This window comes from Aspergillus costaricaensis (assembly GCF_003184835.1).
Source record: "Aspergillus costaricaensis CBS 115574 unplaced genomic scaffold BO79scaffold_40, whole genome shotgun sequence".
NCBI lineage: Eukaryota > Fungi > Ascomycota > Eurotiomycetes > Eurotiales > Aspergillaceae > Aspergillus > Aspergillus costaricensis.
This window is the reverse complement of record NW_020291840.1, coordinates 186,766-201,674: the sequence shown is the minus strand read 5'-3', so window position 1 is coordinate 201,674 and position 14,909 is coordinate 186,766. Positions and strand designations below refer to the sequence as shown.

Sequence of the window (14,909 nt, the reverse complement as noted above, 5' to 3'; positions counted from 1 at the left end):
GTTTCCACTGGGTGTCATTACAAGAGAAATACTCTAGCGACATCAGACTGCAGCCACAGTGCCCGTTGGCAAATAGGGACACAGTTATCCTCATATTCTTACTGTCGCAATATGCAGTGGCATTGAAAACCCCTGTCTATCCATTCCAGCCAGAATCCAGCTATGCTAAAGGGATCATTATAGTCATTATAATTCATTAATTTATCACTTCTTGACTGTATGGTCCTCCGGCTCCGGGATCTGCACCAGCCCCTTCCTTTCCTTGGTCCGCCACTGGATGGCCTTGAGAAGGCCATACAACACCGTTAATGTCGGCATGGGGACCCCCTTGGCTTTTCCTTCCTTCAGTGCCTCTCCCACGATGTTCTCATACTCACAGAATCGGCCATTGCGGATATCCACCTGCATGCTGGGGGGATTGTACATGGTAATGGGATCCATCGTGATCATGAAGTCCACCAGCTCAGGTGGTAGGTCATGTCCACATGCCTTGGCACCTGCGCGGATCTCCTCCATGGCTGGTCGGACCAAATTCTCAATGGCGCCGTCTGCCAGCTGGATGCGACCGGTGTCTAGATCTGTGACGGCACAGATGGGGTTCAAGCAGGCATTGTACAGCAGCTTTCGCCAGCGACTGAACCCGACGTTGGGGTTAAACTGAGGATTACACTTGCCACCGGCCCCATAAATTTCACAATATTCTTTAGCGGCCGCATCCTCTTCGTCGGGGTTTAAATTGGGGTTGCGGAAGGCTCCCACGTAAAGCTCGTCATCGTCTTCGTGGACGATCTCTCCCAAGGAGACCTGATGGGAACCACAGAAGCTGACGCCCGAGAGGATTATGTTTTCTGGGAACGCGGCAATAAGGGGCTTTTCTATGTTCAGGCCATTCTGGACGAGCGCGATGCGCGTGTAACCCCTGGTGACGGCGGGGCGGATGATCTCTGCTACGGTCGGGGGCACATCGGCGTAGTTCTTGGTGGTGACGACGATGTACCGGTATGGGGGAAGGTTCTCTTTCTCAACGTCTGGGATGGTGTTCCGTACTGTCAAGGCAACTGTCAGCAGACATCTGCTGGTGTGGAGTTGAGTGGTTGCATACAAATTGACGGTCGGAAGCCTTTCACCTCTCCGTGGTCGATGGACTTTATGGAGAAGCCGTGAGCTTTGACATGCTCATAATTGGAACGCAGGACAGCAGTGACAATGGCTTTGCCTCCAAGTTCCAAGTTCAGTGCAGCAATAGTGCCGATGCCACCACAGCCGATTAGCAGGATGTTGGCTTTGTCTTGCATGGTGAGTGAGTAGGGGCGGAGATGTGGACGAGGGATGAGGGCCAACCTGTTGTTATCGGGATCTTAATGGGGGTTGTTATAAATGGTGAGAGGTAAATCATGACCATGAAAATAACCTGCCCGGTTGGACAGATGATGCTATCACGCCTTATCGAGACTATCAGCAAGTGGCTGATCCTCGCGATAATTGCGATAATCTTAGCTTCAACTCCATCAACCCCGCTTGCCCGCAACACCAAAAAGGCAGGCCATTCCGGCCTCACCTTCCCGTTATCCTCCAGGCAACTCTCCTCGCTCGACATCTTCCCCCCTCACTTATTCACTACATACCCTATCTATTGCTTCTCATATCGACTGCTTATCGATCTCCATGACATCAGGGGCCGCCGTCACCACCACCACCACCACCACCGAGGCCCCTGCTCGCTCTGGCAAGCCAACTGACACCCCAGTGCGCTCCCGTTCCTTGGGAGGATGCGAGACCTGTCGTCGGCGCCATGCAAAGTGTGATGAGACTAGGCCATCCTGCCTCGTGTGTGAGCGTGCGGGGCTCGTCTGTGAGAGGTACGAGATTCGGCTGTTGTTCGATGCGAGCGACAACCAGAGCTCACGATGTCGCCGTCCCCTCTTCACTGAGGACATGCGTCAGCGTATGAGTGAGCAGTTGACCGACAGCTTGGACTTGGATGATGTCCACACCATTCTGACCAAGATTGATGGTCAATGCGAGAGCCAGGAGGAGGAGACCAGTACCAATTTCACTACCCGCATGGGTCCCTTTGGTGCCTTTCGGGTAGTTCAGGTCGAGATGGACCTTCCCGAAGCCCCCATGGACCCAGTTGACGAGCCCCTCCCCGGGGTGGAAGACAGTCCTGTCAATGTTGGGCTGGAAATGTCCTTGGACGATGCCTTTAGCAATGATCCCCTCATGGAGTGTCTGTTTGGCCATGTGAATGTAGACGTTTCTGCCGACTTGGATGCTCAAGATTTCTTCGCCGCAACCCTACCTTCTGCGGAAAATGATGGGATTTCCCCGCAATCCCTCTCAGGAGGCTTCCTTATGGGACCATCACCATCAGTTCCTCTGCAAGCATCGCTATTGTCGTCGCCGGAGATCCGATATGCTCCATCTGTGACCAACCTGGCCCCTCCAGATGCCCCATTATTGCTGTCTGCATACACAAAGAATGTAACTCAGCTGTTCACCCCAATCCAGCTAGAAAAGAGCCCCTGGAGTATGCTTTACATGCCTCCCGCTATGGAGACTCTGGCGTTGTTGACCATGGGTGAACTGGCCAACAACACCCGGATGTCCATTTTCTACGCAATTCTCGCCACTGCGGCCTTCACCCAGCGTCTATCATCCTCGACGCGCAGCGCAAGCGAATATTGGCAGAGACAAGCAGAGACCTTTGCTATCGAAGCTCAAAATTACCTCAAGCGAGCATTACACGATGCGTCATCCAGCGTCAAAAAAGTCAAGTACAAAGATGTACTCGTCGCCTTGCTGTGCATGGGCACGGTTTCGGTAAGCAACGCCAGCCGCAGCTGAGAGAAGTACATGTCTCACCATACACATAGGCCTACCAAGGGAGCACAGAGCGGGTACGCCGATGTCTGTTAGACTGCGAAAACTGGGTTCGTTTTCGTGGCTTGCCTAAAACACGGAAATCACGCAAGGTCCGCTTGTTGCACCATTGCTATGTCTATCTACGTATCTTCCAGGAGAGCACCTCCGTTCTCCCTGTGTCCAACGTAGAGATAGAGTCCGACTATGCATCCCCCGATACAGTGCGCTCCATTGCTTCCACTCGCTCGTTCCGCCTTCGGCAATGGGAAGGTCGATTGGACCAGCGGATGAGCGAGTTGAAGGAGCAGCACCAGGGAGAAAATGATTTGCACTTGGAAATCCCGGGCCAGTGGGACTCGACCATGTACCCACATGTCTTTGGCCTTCCAGAGTCTCTACTATTTCTAATATCACAAGTAACACGACTAGGAAATGAGCGAGACCTCTCAGACTTGGGAAGCTATACGGGGGCGTTGGACTTTAAGCAGTTCTCCGCGCGGGCGCGGAGCCTAGAACGATGCATTTCCACTTGGCGACCACCGTCAGTGTCAGATGCGGATCCAGACAGTATCATCGCCCAGACAAATGCCACGATTGTTCGCCTGATGATCTCTGCAATTCATAAAGCCCTCATTATCTTCTTTTATCGGCGAATCTACGATGTGGATCCGATGATACTCCAAGACAAAGCGTGGCAAGTGCGAGACGCCCTAGCTCAGGTAGCAAGAGACGATATGCCGGCGACTCGTGTAGCTGCTCCTTTTATTTGGGTGGCGTTTATTGCCGCCTGTGAGGCTTTGGATCCTATACTGCAAGACTGGTTTGCGGGCTGGTTCGAGACATCAGCCAGAAAAAGTGGGCTTGGGACTTTTAAGCTGGCGTTAAGGATAGCAAGGCAGGTTTGGGAGAGACAACGACAGCACCTGAACAGTAACGCGAGCGCCAGTTGGCCGCAGATTATGCGGGAAAGCAACTTGAGTTTGTTCTACATATAACGACACATTCATGAAACTTCATCTTCTCATTATCATCATACTCGATGCATCGTACAACAAATTTTAACCACATTGCAACCATACTCACTGTAGAAACTGATCGTTGCATAGTGCTCGCTCCATCTCATAATCCGGCTGGAACTCATGATACAACGCCTCCTGCTTCTATTAGCCATATGTTTCAACCCCAAGGACTTGGTGTAACTCACCGGATCACTAGTCATCTTGAATGTAAACTCAGCCGCTTCCGGCTCAATAAGCTTCTTCTCCAAACCCTGAGCAGCAGCCGCATCCACCTGCAGTTGAATCTCGCAGCTCCTCTCAGCCAGAGTGAACAGATAGGCCGCTTCATCAACAGTCTGTCCGACCGTAAGAAGGCCATGGTTGCGCAGTATCAGCAACTTCCCCTTGTCACCCAAGTGTCTACCCAGACGTAGACTCTCCTCCTTCTCTAGCACGACGCCCCCGAACTCAGGATAGACAGCCTGTGCATTGCCATAAAACATAGTAACGTCTTGGTTGATCATATCCAAAGGCTTGGCGAAAGTCGACCACGCTTTACCATACTTTGAGTGGGCATGGCATGCCGCGTTCACATGCGGATACATCTTGTGCAGGACGCCGTGGATCTGGAAGCCCGCGGCATTGGCTGGCCGCGATCGGTTGCCTCCGACTGGTTCGCCAGCGTGGTTTAGTAGGATAAGATCGGAAACCTTGACTAAACCGAAATGGAGTCCGAGTCTGGGATCGTTAGCTAATGTACCTGGTCTTGTTGGTAAGAGGTTATACGGATTCGTCCAGAAGCAGTCTGGATGTTCTGGATCACGCAAGGAGATGTGCCCGCTCATTCCTTCGGAGAAACCCTTGCGAGCGAATACTCTGAAGGCACCAGCCATGTGCTCGAGCATCCATCTTCGCTTTTTGTCCGCGGAGGTAAAGGAAGGGATGCCTGGTAGGGTGGCTCCTTGTGAGATGGCCTGGATAGCTGATTTGCCGGTGGTGTTTGACTCTGTGGCCTGTGAAGGGTCTTCCTTCTTCGCTACGATGGTGGTTGTGGTTGAGGACATGGTGCTGTGTTGGACTATTCAACGTGCGAAAGGATAGGAATCGAGCCCACGTTGGCGTTACAGTGTAGAATATATGAGTATGTCAAGACTTATATTTCTACCTGCACATTTGACTTTTTATCCCACAGCGTCTTGTGATTTAGTCTACAATTGCCCGACTGGTTTGGCGTGGAGAGTTAGGGTATGCAAGGGTGAATGCAATAGGCAGGTCAAGAGACACGCAGCAGGGGAGACTTGCCTTGCTGGCCAACTGATAACCTCGGGCTAGCCCCGACGGTGGATCTGGCTCGAAACTGAACTAGAGGCGAACCAGCAAGGCCTGATAGATACAACCCGCTGCTTCTCCGCAATGATGCAGCTGACATTCGCTTATCCAATGTCGGTGCTCAAGCCACAGTGATACTAATGGCCTCGTATCTCTCACTCTTTATCTGGTATCGGGATCTGCGGAGGCAAAGCTCAGTTCCCACGTAACCCCAGATTCTGTACATGCAGTGTCCTGCGAACTGATAAATGCCCTGTATACCCTCTGTACTTAGCTGCAATTTCCCTAGTCTTAATCCATTCAATCCATATCTCAGACTACTGTAGCAATCATGACCAAGTCTCCCGACGAAAAATCACTCGAGGTCCTCGACCGCACTGCCTCATATGCTGAAGGACAGATTCTCCCCCATGATGCTGCCCCCATCACCCAGCGTGGCATCAAGTCCCGCCATGCCCAGATGATGGCCATCGGCGGCACCATAGGCACAGGTCTCTTCGTGGGAGTAGGAGAAGTGCTTGCCCTGGCCGGTCCAGCTAACATTCTCCTCGCCTACATCACCATCTGTATTATCGTCTACGCCATCATCACTGCCACCAACGAAATAAACACCTACCTCCCCTTCAGCGGCTGCTCAATGGCTGCCTACGGCACCCGCTTCGTCTCTCCCAGCTTAGGCTTCGCCATGGGCCTCCTCTACTGGTACAGCTTCGGCATCCTCGTCGCCTACGAAACCACCGCCGCTGCCCTCGTCATCGACTACTGGTCCAACCCCGTTCCCCTCGCCGTTTGGATTACCCTCATGCTCATCGTCGTCCTCGCGCTCAACTTCTTCCCCGTCAAAGTCTACGGCGAAACCGAATTCTGGTTCGCATCTCTCAAAGTCTTCCTTATCATCGGTCTCCTCATCCTCTCCTTCGTCCTCTTCCTCGGTGGCGGTCCCGACCACACCCGTCTAGGCTTCCACTACTGGAAGACCCCTGGCGCCTTCAATACCTACCTCGTCTCCGGCTCCACCGGCCGCTTCTGCGCCTTTCTCTACACCCTCTGCTACTCTGTCTTCTCCTTTAACTTCGCCCCGGAACTCCTCGTCGTCGCCGCTGGCGAGATGCAAAACCCTCGCAAGAACCTCCCCCGCGCTGCGAAACAGTACTTCTACCGCCTCATCATCTTCTACATCCTCGGTGTCCTCGCTATCGGCGTCATCTGCCCTAGTAATGCCTCCGGCTTGACGAAGGGTACCAGCGTCGCCGCCTCCCCGTGGGTCATCGCTATTAAACGCGCCGGTATCCACGGCCTCGACTCCGTCGTCAACGCCGTCATCATCACTTCCGCGTGGTCCTCTGCGAACTCGTACCTCTACATGTCCAGTCGGACACTCTATTCCCTCGCGAGGGCAGGCAGTGCCCCCAAGATCTTCACCCGCTGTACCCGCCACGGCGTGCCATACTATGCTGTGCTGTGCAGTTCGCTGTTCTCCCTGCTGGCATACATGGACTGTAGTTCCGGCGCCAGCACGGCGTTCAATTGGTTCGTGAATATCACCAACACGGCGGGGTTTACGTCGTGGACGTGCTGCGGGATTATATTCCTGAGGTTCAGGGCGGCGTGTAACGCCCAGGGTTTGAAGGATCTTCCGTATCGGTCGAGATTGCAGCCGTGGATGGGGATTATTGCCACAATGGCTTGTCCGATACTGTTGCTGTGTAATGGCTTCGAGGTCTTTTTTCATGGACACTGGAGTGTGTCGTCGTTTTTGACTTCGTATGTGGGGTTGTTTGTCTTCGTGGGAGTTTATGCTGGGCATCGGGTGATGAGGTGGAAGGATGGGTGGTGGATTCCTGCTGAGCAGGTGGATTTGGTGAGTGGGTTGGAGGAGGTGGAGGCATTAGGGGTTGATGATGGGGACGAAGTGGAGAAGAGGGGGTTTTGGAGGAAATTGTGGGAGTAGGTCGATGGTTACTATGTATTAGATCCATGTTATGTTTATTGTATTCTTTATGAGGTTGTTCGTTCTATATGTAAGTGGTATGCATGTTCAGACTTGTTCTATCATATTGATTATAGCTTCGCCAATAGCCCATTTGTCTCAAGTACCGCCAAGTGCTCCGGCGTGATATCTGCTATAGTTCGACACCTGCATATACCCACATCCATCAGTATCTGCAATATGCACGTTGACGTGGTCACTTACCCAGCCAGCTTCATTGTGCGACAGAACTCGTCGTAGAGGATCTTGACCGCCAGATCGACGCCTTTCTCGCCGTTATACTATACCGACTGTCAATTCCCTGGACAAATATGGTAATTTGTGTGAAGCTTACCGCTAATCCCCAGATCGGAATCCTCCCCACAAAACACATCGACGCTCCCAGTGCAATCGCCTTGAACACGTCTGCTCCCCGTCGGATACCCCCGTCCACTGCTAGAGGGATCTTCCCTTTTGCTACGGGCGCGCAGATGCGCAGTGCGTCCAGGGTGGCGGGAACACCGTCGAGTTGGCGACCGCCGTGATTGGAGATGATGACGCCGTCGACTTTGTGGTCGATGGCAAGTTGTATGTCTTCGGGGGAGTAGACTGTTCACGTTAGTCTATACATAGTAACCGCAGGAGTGAGGATGGACGTACCCCCCTTGAGCCAGATCTCGAGCTTCGTGTTTTGTCGTAGCCAGGCGATCGTCTTGTCCCAGCGAATAGAGCCATCTAGATTATTTTGTTAATAGCCGACAAGCAGAAGGAAATAAATTGCATACCATAGCCACGCTCATACGTGTCCTTCAACCCCAACTCCTCAATTCCCTCTGCCAGTACTGGAAACCGCATATCTCTCGGGAAGTTGAAGTTATTCCGAGACTCGTTCAATCTGTTCCCTAGTACAGGGAGATCCACGCTCACGAATAGTGCTTTGTATCCGGCTTCTTTACTTTCATCAGCAACCGCGAACGTTTAACTGCTCAATTGGATACCCACTTTCGGCCTTCTGAATAATCCTCTTCGTAATCTCTACATCCCTGAAAAACGATACCTGCATGGCATACGGATTCCCCGTCCCCTGGGCAATCACATCATCAATGCCTGTTGTTGCCCACGAGGACAAGCACATGGGGATATCATGCGCTGCGGCTGCACGGGATGTGCCCACCTCGCCATCTGCGTGGGCGAGTTTGTGCGCGGCAGCCGGGGCAAAGCCGAGGGGGAATTTCACTTTCCTGCCGAAGATGGTGGTGCTGGTGTCGAGGGCATCTACGTCGCGAAGGACGCGAGGGAGTAGTTTGTATCGGTTGTAGGCTGCTTCGTTGTCTTTTAGACTGTGATCCGTTAGTATATATAGGGGGCTGCGGTGAGTTGTGGGAAGTAGTACGTGATGAGGTCGCCGGCGCCTTCGTTGAAGTAGTCTATATGCATGTCTTAGTATTGGCTGGGTTTGATAGATCGTGAGGATCGCTCACCGCGCACGACCGGGGGAAGCCGTTTCTGGGCCTCAATGGCCAGATCGGCGATGGTGAGGACTTTGGAGTCGTGATCTTTGGGACGGTTGGCCATTTTTATGTATGTACACTGCAAGGTGGTGATTGGCAATACGGACTAGATCTACGACTGGTATATATAATTTCCCGAATTGTCTACTCAATGGACCAAACAACCGAGAAGGCAATTCCTCGGATTGAATATCCATCTTGTAGTATGTCGATCTACGATAAGATAGAGCTTCACCCTCAACTGGCGGTGGAGTAAAAATAATGCAGGCAAGTCACCCCGGCCCACTCCAAACAGGCAAGTCAAGACTTCCCCGCACGATAAGATAACCAGCTTCATTCTTCGGACTTTGTCTTTGCCCTATATCTATCCCACCTCTTTACCACATAGAAACACCGGTTATCAGCTCCAATTTACTGACAATGGCTCCAACACCCGTACTAGCCACTTCCGCCTACTACGCCCCTGGCGTGGTGTCATCCGCCTCCAAATATCTCCATGTCTCGGGCCAACCAGGCACCATTGAAGGCACTGCCCCTGCCGATTACAATTCGCAGATCCATCTTGCCCTCGCGAATCTACACCGTGTGCTAGCCGCCACCGGCGCTACCCCTCGCGATGTAGTCAAACTCACCCTCTACATCGTCGACTATGACCCTAATAACCGTCTACACACCCGACCTCTGCAGACATGGCTCGCCGGCCACAAACCGGCCATTACTCTTGTTCCAGTACCCCAGCTAGCTGTCCCGGGCTGGAAATTCGAGATCGAGGCCACCGTTGCGGTGCCGGACTCTGTCCCAACTTCGCTTTCTCTACCCTCTCCCACAGAAACGACCGATGTGCTTATCATTGGTGCCGGCCTGTCTGGCCTCATGGCTGCCGAAACCATCCTCCAGTCCGGTCACTCGTGCATCGTGCTCGAAGGCCGCGACCGCGTAGGCGGCAAGACCTGGTCTTGTCCCTTGCCCAGTGGAACTGGCGTGGTCGATCTCGGCGCTGCCTGGATCAACGATACCAACCAGAGCATGATGTATGAGCTGGCAAAACGGGCAGGTGCGGAATTGATCGAGCAGAATACGACGGGTAACTGTCTTTTGCAGCGAGAGGACGGCACCCTCACTGCATTCCCTTACGGGCAGACTCCATGTGTATGCTACCTCCTTCCCACCGCGTTATAACTCGCCCTGCTAACTGCGTCCAGATAACCCCTCAAATCCAAAAAGAAATTGAACTTATCCGCGACACTGCCGAACTTGACTGCCAATCTCTCTCCACCAGTCGACCCCAGAATGCCGAACTCGACTCCCTCTCCTTCCTCGCCTATCTGCATTCCCGCAACGCCAGCCCGATCGCTGTCGCTAACGCCTCCGTCTGGACTCGCGCCATGCTGGGTCAGGAACCTCAGGACATCTCCGCCCTCTACTTCCTCAATTACTGCAAATCGGGTGGCGGACTACTCCAGATGCGATCGGATCGAAAACACGGCGCGCAGTATCTGCGTGTGCGACAGGGGACGCAGATCTTTGCGAAGACATTGGCTGAGTCATTGCCCACGGATACAATTCGGTTCGGGCAGAGAGTGGTTGGGATTACACAGGTGCAGAAAGGGGTGAACTATGTGCAGACGGAGAGTGGATTGGTGGTCAAGGCTCGGAAGGTCATTTGTTCAGTGCCGACACCTGTCCTTAAGACGATCAAGTTCGAGCCGCAACTACCTGCTGCCAAGCAGCTGCTGGTCGATTCGTTCAGATATGGTTACTACACCAAGGTGATGTTGTCGTTCCGGACGGCGTGGTGGGCGGATCGCGGGTTCTGTGGACTGGCGCAGTCGTTTGTTGGCCCTGCGTCGATTTACCGCGATACTAGCGTGCCTGAGGATGGTAAGTGGGTGCTCACGGCGTTTTTGGCCGGCGATGCTGGGAGGAATTGGTCTGCGTTGGGGAGTCAGAGAGAGCGTGAACTAGCGTTGCTGGAGCAGTTGGGGGCGATTTATGGTGACAAGGATCTGCCCAAGAGGGAATTCGTCGAGGCTCTCGGTCATGAGTGGTCGACTGAGGAACTCTCTGGCTGGGGTTGTCCCTGTCCGGCACTGCCTCCAGGCGTATTGACGCTGGCTGGTGATGCCCTCCGAGAGCCGTTCCGGGATGTGCATTTTGTGGGGACGGAGACAGCAGAGGAGTGGAAGGGGTATATGGAGGGAGCTGTGCGCAGTGGGAAGAGGGGGGCAGTGGAGGCTGTTAAGGGGCTGACGAGGAGCCAGTTGTGATACTCATATGGTAGATATAGTACTAGCGATCATCTAGATGATGCTGCATATGTGAATGGGTATGTTAATGACATCAGTTCTATAGCACGAGTTCCTCGGAATTTATAGCCAGACGCAAATACCGACCAATCAGGAGGCATGCTGTGAAGTGGAATTAACCACAACCAAACCCCAATAGTGTTTTGTTAGCAACCAACTCTTCCAACATAGGAATCTACACAAATGGATGAAATGAAGATCTACATTCCAGTTTACATAGCCCCAAAACTAACGCGATGGGGTCCAAAAAATGGGAAATGGCAGCTGTGATCCGCCGTACCCCGTGCCAAGCCTGACTCCATCCCCAACTCGATTTGATTGATTCATTCTTAATGCTCAATTCATCCCTCCGTTTGCAGCTTTGCAGCCAACTTCACCTCTCCATCCGTCTCTCAACTCTTCTTATAATCACACAACCCTCGCTTCTGCGATGGCCCTCCCTTCCACTCGCACTCGCTAACCCTCCTCATGCCACGCCGCCGCCTCATTCTGGTCGCCGCCCTCCTCGCCCTCGGCCTCCTCTACACCCTCACCTCCCACGGCGCATCCTCCCCTCCTCTCCAGATCATCCCCAATGACTGTCCCTCACGCCCCGATCTCGACAACATTCTAGTCGTCCTCAAAACCGGCGTCACCGAATCACGCACCAAAGTCCCCATCCACCTTTCCACCACCCTCCGCTGCATTCCCAACCACGTCCTCTTCTCCGACTACGTCGAACAACTCTCCCCCACCCACTTCACCCACGATGTCCTCGCCTCTCTCTCCCCGGCCCTTCTCAACCATAACCCCGAACTCGACCTCTACCGTCGTGTGCGCGCCGAAGGCCCTGCCGCTCTCACTGCCGCCGACCTGAACCCAGACGTCAACACCCCGATCGGCAAACCCAATAACCCCGGCTGGAAGCTCGACAAATGGAAGTTTCTCCCCATGCTGGACGAGGCCCTGCGCGTCAAACCAGATGCGAACTGGTATATCTTCCTCGAGGCCGATACATACCTCGTCTGGGATAACTTCCTCCAGTGGCTACGGCGCTTCGATCCTTCCAAACCCTGGTACCTCGGCAATCAGATGCAGATCGTGGATGCCATTTTCGCCCACGGTGGTTCCGGGTTTGCGCTGTCGCGCCCGGCGCTCGTGCAGGCTGTTAATCAGCGCAAGCGGACTAGCGATGGGTGGGAACGTGCCGTGGCGGAACATTGGGCTGGGGATTGCATGCTGGGGATTCTGCTGGAAAATGTTGGGGTGGATCTGACATGGTCGTGGCCGATGTTGCAGATCGCTCCGCCGGAGGAAATGGATTACTTCTCCATCGGATATGCGAAGCGGCCGTGGTGTTATCCGGCCGTGTCGTTTCATCATCTGGACGAGCAGGGTATCCGTCAGTTGGATGACCTGGAGAGGGAGCTGGGGCCGCTGAAGACACCGCTGCTGTATCGCGATGTGTTCCTCAAGCTGGTCCGACCGGAGCTGCGTGATGTTCGCACCGAGTGGGATAACCTGGTCGACGGAGACCCGGTGGCCGTGGGCAGCTTCGCGGCCTGTCGGGGCGTGTGCACACGCGAGGCCAAGTGCCTGCAGTACGCATATAACGAGACGGAGGGAGCGTGTCGCACGTCCACGGTGCTGGCGCTGGGACATGCGCGACCGGGACTATCGGCCGGATGGATGACCGAACGCATTGATGCGATGGCGGAGAGTCTGGGCGAGTGTCGCGAGATCAGCTGGATTGATTGATGCGCCCCCTTTTGACAAAGATTTCTTTTCATTCATAGTATCATACACATATATATATCCGTCTATACAACCAGCGTATACACACACAGTGACACATCCTAGAATCCCTGCACAGGAGTATACCCCTCGATCAACCTACTCTGACTCGACCCGCGAATCTTAAACTCCCTCGCCAACCCCGTCACCTGCAGTCCAGCCAGTCTGCCCTCATCGAACCGGAACTGGCCAATACGCACATCTCTCCCCCCATCCCAATCACAATAAGTAAACACATGCACCGCATAATGCACCGTCACTCCCCCGGTCTCCTCATCCATCTTCACCACCCCGGTCACACTATACACGAACCTCCCCACAGACAAGAACCAATCCCAGCTCTGATCCGGCGTGGCCACATACTCGTGCCAGAAACTCGTAAACGGCACGACAGGCGCCTCGTCCGGTCGGGTCATCATGACTGCCTCGTAGGCAAGCTTGGCTTTGAATTTCGCCAACTCGTGCACTTCGGCGCGGAATTGCGGCATCGCTGATAACATCTCGTCCACAGAGACGTGCGCATCCCGCCCCGTGTTCCCCAGGTAGTGTTTGAGGTAGTCAGCGAAGTGTGTCTGCCCTTGGTTGTGCGCTGCGCGCGCAATGCTATACAGGGTGGTTTTGTCGACGTGGTCGGCGCTGCTGGCTAGTCGGGATTTCCATGGGTAGTAGGGGGATGTGGGTGGTTTGGCTGGGTCGGTGGGAGGTGGGGGGAGAGTGACGCCGTAGTGGGGGAGGGAGTGGGTGATGGTGGTGAAGAGCGATAGTAATAGAGATAATAGTAGTATTCGCATATTGATATGATATGATAGTGTGTGTATAGATAAAAAAAGATAATGTAGGTATCACGACATACAAGGGACGATGGTGCAAGCAACAAAGAATTTAAAGAATTAACTACTTTACCACTCAAGCTAGGCTAAGACTTTCAGTCATTCCTAACTTAAAACTCGGAAAGGGTCCCTGCCCATTTGTTTCAAACCGATCGGCGTTTCCAGTGGAGTGGTCTGTTTGCCGTTGTGACCTATCGCTGTCCCTGCTCAGCCTTATTTGATACCAGACCCTGCCTTGGCATTGCTGATCTTGTCTGCTTCGGAGATGGGGGTACGTGGATGGCAATGCTTTTTTGAGTCTTGTTCCGCTGTCTTGAATCTGAATGAAGGGTTTGTTGTTGCTGTTGCTGCTGCTAAGGGTGTTCTTTGCCATTGTGATGAGATGTGCAGGGTCAAACTCTACTGTTAAAATTGATGTCGTCTCAATGATTGAATTGTATGATGAATTGATTGACTTCACATCCAGCCACCCGGCCTGACCGACCTGTTCCAGACTCTGGCCAGTTCACGGATCGTCCGTCCAGCCATCCACTCATTGTCCTTTGCCGACACGGCACACACACACGGTCGCATTGCTTGGATCGAGCACTGCCACAGACATGTCAGCACTCAACTTGAACCAGACCCTTCATCCCCAGTGTTGAAATAAATATAGAAACGCGGGAGAACAACGTCTGGAATTGGCAGAGGATGAGAAGGAAGAAAAGGACAGCATGCATTCAATTTTGACTCGAAACACCGGATACTCCCACACGAATTCGTTCGACTGACAAAGTCCCCACTGTAGGGTCCTTTTCTATGCGGAATGGCGTTGTTCTCGGAACGTCGTCCGTTATGCACCGTTCATGTCCGGGGTTTGTTCCGTGAACTTGAGAAGTGCTAGGGAAATGTGCTTGATGTCGATAAAAAGTGTTCGATATGTAGTGATGAATCAAGATGGTGACATCCGGAACCTGTTTGGTGGTGAGAGTGGATACAGATGCCAGAGCGGGAAGAGGAACTTGCTCCTGTGTGGAATGCAGATTGACAACATGGCAATCCACGACGCGCAAAGATCTCCGGTCCGGAGTATGCGGAATTCAATAAGGTCGGTCAGAGTAAGGTTATATGCTTTGTGGAATGTGGATTGAGGCATGCCTCGTGGTGCGGGTGATCTGGCCCCATTTGGGGGCGATGAGTTTGAAGTGCATATTGATCCTGGGGTCTCGGCGGGCTCGGTATCATTGCTGGTGAGAACCAACCTGCTCAAGACGAGCCATTGAGAGTGAAATCGCATCTTGTATGATGGGCGCTAACTGTCAGACAAAAGCTGTCTTTATCAGATGGTG

The 14,909-nt window shown here is 53.3% G+C and overlaps 8 protein-coding genes across 8 annotated transcripts; 4 read left to right on the top strand and 4 right to left on the bottom strand.

The window, feature by feature from the left end:
* Nucleotides 1-204: 204 nt before the first annotated feature.
* Nucleotides 205-1,295, bottom strand: BO79DRAFT_275545 (ketopantoate reductase family protein; the record flags this gene model as incomplete). The annotated part of the gene is made up of 2 exons (XM_025687682.1): nt 205-1,046; nt 1,103-1,295. The coding sequence occupies 2 exons, from the start codon at nt 1,293-1,295 to the stop codon at nt 205-207; spliced, it is 1,035 nt and encodes a 344-aa protein (XP_025535317.1).
* A 329-nt stretch (nt 1,296-1,624) lies between these two features.
* BO79DRAFT_275543 (Zn(II)2Cys6 transcription factor) lies at nt 1,625-3,860 on the top strand (the record flags this gene model as incomplete). The annotated part of the gene is made up of 2 exons (XM_025687681.1): nt 1,625-2,823; nt 2,877-3,860. Exons 1-2 carry the CDS (start codon nt 1,666-1,668, stop codon nt 3,858-3,860), a joined length of 2,142 nt encoding a protein of 713 aa, XP_025535316.1. The 5' UTR covers nt 1,625-1,665.
* An 84-nt stretch (nt 3,861-3,944) lies between these two features.
* On the bottom strand, nt 3,945-4,927 carry BO79DRAFT_232380 (class II aldolase/adducin domain-containing protein; the record flags this gene model as incomplete). The annotated part of the gene is made up of 3 exons (XM_025684227.1): nt 3,945-4,019; nt 4,070-4,601; nt 4,650-4,927. The coding sequence occupies 3 exons, from the start codon at nt 4,925-4,927 to the stop codon at nt 3,945-3,947; spliced, it is 885 nt and encodes a 294-aa protein (XP_025535315.1).
* Nucleotides 4,928-5,523: 596 nt separating this feature from the next.
* On the top strand, nt 5,524-7,143 carry BO79DRAFT_158346 (glycogen branching enzyme GbeA; the record flags this gene model as incomplete). The annotated part of the gene is made up of 2 exons (XM_025678906.1): nt 5,524-5,626; nt 5,684-7,143. The coding sequence occupies 2 exons, from the start codon at nt 5,524-5,526 to the stop codon at nt 7,141-7,143; spliced, it is 1,563 nt and encodes a 520-aa protein (XP_025535314.1).
* A 110-nt stretch (nt 7,144-7,253) lies between these two features.
* BO79DRAFT_259254 (alpha-hydroxy acid oxidase) lies at nt 7,254-8,736 on the bottom strand (the record flags this gene model as incomplete). Its single annotated transcript, XM_025686355.1, has 8 exons — nt 7,254-7,329; nt 7,387-7,463; nt 7,517-7,770; nt 7,822-7,896; nt 7,947-8,111; nt 8,164-8,501; nt 8,555-8,588; nt 8,643-8,736. 8 exons carry the CDS (start codon nt 8,734-8,736, stop codon nt 7,254-7,256), a joined length of 1,113 nt encoding a protein of 370 aa, XP_025535313.1.
* Nucleotides 8,737-9,092: 356 nt separating this feature from the next.
* On the top strand, nt 9,093-10,939 carry BO79DRAFT_275537 (putative flavin-containing amine oxidase; the record flags this gene model as incomplete). Its single annotated transcript, XM_025687680.1, has 2 exons — nt 9,093-9,821; nt 9,875-10,939. 2 exons carry the CDS (start codon nt 9,093-9,095, stop codon nt 10,937-10,939), a joined length of 1,794 nt encoding a protein of 597 aa, XP_025535312.1.
* Nucleotides 10,940-11,325: 386 nt separating this feature from the next.
* Nucleotides 11,326-12,764, top strand: BO79DRAFT_57886 (uncharacterized protein). The gene has a single exon (XM_025689446.1). The coding sequence runs from the start codon at nt 11,447-11,449 to the stop codon at nt 12,713-12,715; it is 1,269 nt and encodes a 422-aa protein (XP_025535311.1). The 5' UTR covers nt 11,326-11,446; the 3' UTR covers nt 12,716-12,764.
* BO79DRAFT_211361 (uncharacterized protein) lies at nt 12,751-13,570 on the bottom strand. Its single transcript, XM_025683011.1, has one exon. The coding sequence runs from the start codon at nt 13,540-13,542 to the stop codon at nt 12,814-12,816; it is 729 nt and encodes a 242-aa protein (XP_025535310.1). The 5' UTR covers nt 13,543-13,570; the 3' UTR covers nt 12,751-12,813.
* Between the last annotated feature and the right edge of the window lie 1,339 nt (nt 13,571-14,909).

Coding starts and splice junctions, on each gene's coding strand:
- BO79DRAFT_211361 (XM_025683011.1), bottom strand. CDS start 13,542: ATGCGAATACTACTATTATCTCTATTACTATCGCTCTTCACCACCATC.
- BO79DRAFT_57886 (XM_025689446.1), top strand. CDS start 11,447: ATGCCACGCCGCCGCCTCATTCTGGTCGCCGCCCTCCTCGCCCTCGGC.